This window comes from Leopardus geoffroyi, chromosome B4, assembly GCF_018350155.1.
Source record: "Leopardus geoffroyi isolate Oge1 chromosome B4, O.geoffroyi_Oge1_pat1.0, whole genome shotgun sequence".
NCBI classification, from domain to species: Eukaryota; Metazoa; Chordata; class Mammalia; order Carnivora; family Felidae; genus Leopardus; species Leopardus geoffroyi.
This window is the reverse complement of record NC_059341.1, coordinates 80,753,591-80,759,868: the sequence shown is the minus strand read 5'-3', so window position 1 is coordinate 80,759,868 and position 6,278 is coordinate 80,753,591. Positions and strand designations below refer to the sequence as shown.

General features: G+C 55.4%; 1 protein-coding gene and 1 long non-coding RNA gene across 2 annotated transcripts; one reads left to right on the top strand and one right to left on the bottom strand.

The window, feature by feature from the left end:
- Positions 1-1,567: 1,567 nt before the first annotated feature.
- On the bottom strand, positions 1,568-5,708 carry HOXC9 (homeobox C9). The gene is made up of 2 exons (XM_045466782.1): positions 4,235-5,708; positions 1,568-2,501 (listed from the first exon to the last, which is right to left on the bottom strand). Exons 1-2 carry the CDS (start codon positions 4,770-4,772, stop codon positions 2,257-2,259), a joined length of 783 nt encoding a protein of 260 aa, XP_045322738.1. The 5' UTR covers positions 4,773-5,708; the 3' UTR covers positions 1,568-2,256.
- On the top strand, positions 5,130-5,945 carry LOC123592007. The gene is made up of 2 exons (XR_006709533.1): positions 5,130-5,272; positions 5,704-5,945. It is a non-coding gene; the product is annotated as an uncharacterized LOC123592007 (long non-coding RNA).
- Positions 5,946-6,278: the final 333 nt, after the last annotated feature.

The following is a 6,278-nucleotide window of genomic DNA, read 5'->3' as shown; positions in this document are numbered from 1 at the left end:
GGTCTCAGAACAGCGCAGTGGCCAAAGGGGAGAGTGAGGATTTGCGAAAAGAGACAAAACTACGGGCAAAGCACCATTCAAAAGGACCAAGAGAACAACTGCTTCTGGAATTGGGGAGGAGGTCTCTTAAGTGGGAAAAAGGAGAGGGTGCTTCAGCCACTGGGAAAACCAGCGTTTGCGACTTTTGATGGCTCCCCTCAAAATATCACCCAAACAAAATGTTTGTGCCTTCCCACCTTCCTCCAGCCCCCCAAACTGGCGTGCTGGACGGAAGGAGGGGGTAGGAGATTCAAATGATGGGGAAGGGGCTGGTCCCTACAAGTGCCTCACCAATCCTGTTAGGCGATGCGATGGAGGAAGCTACGGAAGGACTGGGATCCCCAATTATTTTCTTTTACGGTGGTATTCCCCAAGTATTCAGAACAACACCCTGCACCCTCACCAGAATGGGCAGCCTGAGATATTAAAGGGCTATATTTCAAGCAGTCTGAGTTTAATAGTTTCCAGATTGGGGGATTTCCGAGAAAGGGGGCGCCGGGCCGAAGCATACCCAGCAGCTTGTGTCTGCTTCTGATTAGCAGATGAAAACTGCCGGTTCTGGGGAAGGCGCTCTGGGGTGCAGTGCAACTGACCAGCCCCTTCGGGCTGTTGCACACGTATGGACGCCTACCCTTGCGCCTGCGGTCCCACCACCACCAGGGAACACCCCACTCCTGGCTAATCCCTGACCAACTTCCTTGGGCCTTGGCCACGTCATCTCCCAGAAATGCTGCAGCCACTCAGCATAAGCCCGTTACCCCCAAACCAACATTCAAACTAAACACCAGAGAGAGATTGAGAAGAAAAGAGAACTAGGAGAGGGAGAGAGAGAGAAGCTGAGAATGCACTGACAAGTTGAAAGTGGATCTAAATCTGATTGTATTGGTTTTGCCATCTTTCTCCTTCCTCCCTCCCTCTCTTCCTTTTTTTTCCTCCCTACTTCCTCCCTCCCTCTCTCTCTCCTTCCCTCTTCTCTCTCTCTCTCTCTTTCCCTTTTTTCACTCGCAACGCATTCCCCAGTGCCTCTTCTGCTCCCTGAGGCCTGCTCAGCCTTCTTCCTCACCGCTCACCGCACACCCTCCCTCCCTCCCAGCCATCCCTCGAAGCACCAATGCAGACAGGCAAGAATCCAGCCCGGGCCCTCACCCAGCACCCAACTTTCATCTTCACCTATCTCTTCCCTCCGATCTCGTGTACTCATAAATTATTACAATTAATTACAGCCAGGGAAAACCATTCATGCCATGCCCCCACCCCCCAGCCCTGGACTCCTACGAGCTACCAGGAAACTCACAAGGCAGCCAGCCGGGGCAGGCACGAGCTGGGCCCGGGCCTCAGCAGCCCCCACCCCACCCCTGGAGTCTTCACGCCCACCCCACCCTGCCTGGAGAGCAATGGCAGGCACTTGCCCTTCCGAGGTAGAGGGAGCCCCTTCCCTGGCTCCGGCTTCCCCCAAAGGATCTGAGCACTTGCCTCCTCCACGACAGCAGCCTGGGAGCCACAGGGAGGAGAAATAACGAGAACTGGATGCGGTTGGGTTTCTGGTTTTTTAAGTGACTTCGATATATTAACACAGAGCTGTTCTACCATAACAAACAGAAGCACGTTACAGGACGGACGCTGGGGATCAGAAGAAACACTGCTATGTACACACCCGAGGCGCCGGCCTGCGCCGCCGGACCCAGCCTGCGGCACGGTGCGGGCCCTCGCCCCTCAGCTCCTGGGCTGGGAATTGTTATTGTGTATGTGTGTGTGTCTTTTTTTTTTTTTTTTTTTTGTACAAAATCTGCACGCAGAGCACCCCAGGCCTGCGGAGGGATGGCCCGGACCACATATGATACAGAAAAAAAAAAAAATAGAAATATAGCGATTCAAGTACTGGCTTCTCTGAAGAAAGGAGGGGAAAAAAATCACATTTGTGTGTGTCATTTATTTCAGTTGCGCTGGGAGAAGAGAACGCGGTTTCTCTCCCCGCCTCCTCCTCCTCGCTGGGTAGAACTAACTCTAAAACACCAATTTCTCAACACTGAACCCTCCCAAATCGCAAGAGTTTTCCTTTTCCCCTTCCTTTTTTTTGTCTCTTTTTAAGCTGATGGGCTTTTCTCTATCTTGCTCTTTCCTTTTCTTTTCGTGCTCTCTCCCGCCTGGGTTGGGGTATTTTTGTGGGGTTTTTTGTTTTTCCCTTGGCTGTGCCGAGGCAGCAGGCTGGGGCAGGGTTTAGGATTGCTCCTTGTCGGTTTTCTCTTTATTCATCTTTTTCATCTTCATCCTCCGGTTCTGAAACCAGATTTTGACCTGCCGCTCGGTGAGGTTGAGAACCCGGGCCACCTCGTACCGACGGTCCCTGGTTAAATACATATTGAAGAGAAACTCCTTCTCCAGTTCCAGCGTCTGGTACTTGGTGTAGGGGCAGCGCTTCTTCCTCGTGGAGCGGGCGTGGATCCAGTTGGCCACGGGGTTGCCTGGAGGGCCAAACACAGGCAGGGGTCAGCGGAGCCCCTTTCTAGCCCAGGACCCCTGCCACCCTACCCCTAGGCTTAGCCAGGCTCCCCAAACGCAATGATTGAACCTGAATTTGGACACGTTTGGGTTTTGGAATTTTCTCCCTGACTCCTTTTGCGTTCTGCCCTCTCCCCATCTTCCCCCTCTTCGGTTTCTAGCACCTAAAACTATAGGAAATCAAAGCTATCAAAGCCCCTACAGTCTGGTCCTCAGCTTCAAGAGTAGTAATTCGAGAATATGCTCATAAAAAGTCCAAATTCCCAACTGTTTCATAGGCCCATAAACGCTTCTCTCTCTTGTTTTTTATTTTTATAGCGAGGTCTCTCTCCTCCCCACTTCCCTCCTCCTCTGCCCCCTCCCACCCTCCCAGCCCACGACCAAGTCCTGAAATTTCAGCAGTTCTGTTTCCTGACCCTGAGAGTCCCTAAGCCCCTCACCACCCTCTTCAGCGCCCGTCTCTGCTCTCGGAGTTCAACCCTGCTGAGGCGAATTCTCAGAGTGATGCTGGAATGGGGAGAGCCTTTCTCCTCTCCCTAGAGAGCTGCTGGCCTTGGGACAGGCTCCCCTATATCTTAGCTTCCCTGTTTGGCTTCCAGTGCCCCCCTCCTGCCAGCCCCAGGACAGGCTCTGCAGGAGCCAAGCCTCCAATTTCAGGTTTATGGGAGTAGCTGAGGGCAAGGAGGGAAGCCTTCAGAGGGGTATAATTAGGCCCTGGCCCCTTATGGGGCTGGAGGAAAGGATTTCCTGCAGCCCCCTCCTGGGACTCCCCCAGACACTTCCTCACACCCAGGGGCTGCACCCCCTCCCCTGCTGTTTCCCGTTCTTTCCCCTTTTTCTGGCCCAGCAGCTCCCACCTGCCCCCCCCCCCCCACCTACCCCTGCCCTTCTCTGCAATACTCAGAAGGCTCCAGTCTCCTTGATGGGGAGTGTGTGTATGTGAGTATGTGTGTGTATAATTCTCTAATCTGGGGAGATGCTCCCCCCCCCATTCCTCATCCCTGAGCCCGGTTTTCAACCCTCTTTCCTGCAGACCCTCAGAAGAGGGCTCTCAAGTTTAAGGAGACTGGGACCCCACTTCTCTTCCCCAACTCTGTAAGTCCTGATTTCTCCAAGTTCCCAGGCTGTGAAATCCCCCAGACCCCTCACCTAGTGCTCCTGGGTATATAAGAAGTCCATGCACCTTCTCTTTAAGGAATTCCTCCTGGGGTGAGACTCCCCATGCTGGCTGGGAGGTAGGGGTGATTTTTCTCCCTGGGGTATTTCCTCTCTGTCCCCAGTGTCCTCCTCATCTCCCCCCCCCCCCACTCCAGTCCCACCTCAAACCATAAAATGAACCTCAACCCTACCCCATCCCCTGGCCCTGTCTGCATTTCTTCGAAAGTAGCAACTGAGCCAAAAAGCCTGGGCTGGGGGTGTGTGTCTGTGTGTGGGGGGGTCTCTCATCAAAGCCAGCTCCAGGGAGAGGAGCCCCCCTCAGCCCTCTCCCAACCTGGCTCCCTGGGCTCCCTTCTCAGACCTTCCTGCCCCTGAAAGCTCCCCAAGGTAATTCGCTTTTATTGAGTCCTCGCCCCCTCGCCCTCGCCCCTCTCCCGCGCTCCCTGCGCCGCTCCGAGGGGCTGTAATCCGGCTCCCCCCCGCCCGGCCTCCCCTCCCCTCCCGCGCTGGTTGTAAAGGAAAATTGCTCCCAACTTACTGGGGTCCAGGTCGGCCTTCTCCTCTTTGTGCTTGCTGCCGGCGAGTGCGTCCGCCTCGGGCGAGGGCAGTGTCTGCGGGGCGCGGTCGCGCAGCTCCCCGGGCGAGCCGTACATGTAGTCCGGGTAGCTGCGGCCGTCGCCCGGGCCGCAGTCGGCGCGGCGTCCGGGGTAGGCGTCCGGCTTGAGGGCGTAGTGACGGCCCCCGGCCGGGAAGCTGGGGAAGGAGACGGCGCCGGACAGCGGCTCGAGCCAAGTCCGCATGTAGCGCGTGTCGGCGCCGAGGTGGGGCTGGGGGCCGTACGGGTGGTATACCACGGACGACTGCGAGGGCACGGGCGCCCACGACGTGCTGAACACTGCCGGCTTGGGCGCGAAGCTACAGGACGGAAAATCGCTACAGTCCGGCACCAAACCGCTGGGTCTGGCGGCGGCGGGGTGAGCCCCCGTGGCCGGAAACCTGGACGCTAGGAGGTCTTCATTGTCGTGAGAGATGAGCGAGTCCACGTAATAGTTACTGATGGGCCCCGTCGCCGACATCGTAACAGGGTTTTACATACATAAGATTATTGTATGAACTGTATATGTACTTTTTATCTGCTCACAGAACAATCAAGGCAGGTAATTATTTTTCCAGCCTTTTCCCCGCAGCTCATTGGTTCCCCGGCCCCCACGTGATCGTATTTACCCAAAAATACGGCGCGGATCAATGCGCAGGGGCTTTTTTTTTTCCTTGCTTTTTTTTTTTTTTTTTTTCCCTTCTCCCACCCCCTTCTCTCTGCTGATCCCCGCGACCTGCGTTTTCCTGGGGGTCCGGAACTCTGGACCCAAAGCGTCGGCCACCCCCTCAGGACAACTCGTATCTTATCAGAGCACTCCCTTGCCCATGTCCACCCATAAGCAGATGGCCTCCCGCACCCCCCCCCACCCTGGAGGATTTCTTAATGGGGTGAAAATGCCAGTCCCCGAAGCCAGGGCTCCCGGACCCCCAGGGCCGAGCTGGGCGCGGGAGACCCGCAGGGGCGGAGAGGCCGGCTGAGGTAGGTGGAGGAACTATTTCTTGACGTAATCCGTCTCTGTCGCCCCGACGCTCCCGCAGTCTCTGCGCGAGCCGAGATCAGCGATTGTCAGTTCGGAACGTGGCTTTTAAAAATGCGTTTTTAAATAGTGTGTATGTATGTATTTCTTTCAGGAGCAGCAGCAGCGAGGGAGGGAGGGTGGGAGGGGACTGGGGAGGCTGGGGTGGAGGGAGGGAAGGAGGGAAAGGGGAGCGTCCTTCTGCCACTGGCCAACTCAGCCCCCCAAATCTGGGGTAGGGCAGCTTGGGGAAGGTGGTCCGCCTGTGGGAGGGGTAGGACCTCGGGACCTCATACACCTTTATCCTCAGAAGTCCTCTCTTTGCTTTGGCACAGATATGCAAGCTCCTTTATTTTAAATTTATTGTCTCTATCTATTTATCTTTCTTTGCCAGCTTGAAGAAGTGGAGGAGAGATCAGCACAAGTTAAGTGGGGCGTCCCCATCCCGTCTTCCTGCTCACCCTCCTTTGCCCCCAACTCCATCTCTGCGACACCCTGCCCCCCCAAAAGAAGTCACTCCAGGGCTCTGTCTGCAGAGAGCCAGGGTGAGTGCGGGCAAGGCGAGAGAGAGAGCGACCTCGGTCGTGGGCAAGTAGCTTGTTTTTACGTCCTTCAATAAAATTTTTATGAGGATCATTTGATTGTTCATAAATGTGTCTTTCATTAAATAAAATTGTAGGCTGTTTTTGGAACGGGAAAAAAGCAACGGAGGGATGGGAGAGAGCAGTTTCTTTGGGGTCGGACGCAGGGATTCCGGAGGGGGCAGTGTGATTGTAGGGAAGATCAGACAACTTGGATTCCTCCCCCCAATAAGTTGGTTGCTACCTTCCTCCTTGAATTTGGGGTCTGTTGCCCAGCCCTCTGCTTTCCATCAGACTGCCCCATGGTGGTTTAGTAAAGGTGGGCTTTAAGCTGGCAGGGAATTCTCAGTGTGGGTGCAAGAGAGGGGGCAGGGAGGTTGGCTGGGGG

Excerpts from the sequence above, each read along its gene's own strand:
- HOXC9 (XM_045466782.1), bottom strand. The coding sequence starts at position 4,772 with ATGTCGGCGACGGGGCCCATCAGTAACTATTACGTGGACTCGCTCATC. Across the intron at positions 2,502-4,234 it reads GAAGGCCGACCTGGACCCCA|GCAACCCCGTGGCCAACTGG; the intron begins GTAAGTTGGGAG and ends TTGGCCCTCCAG.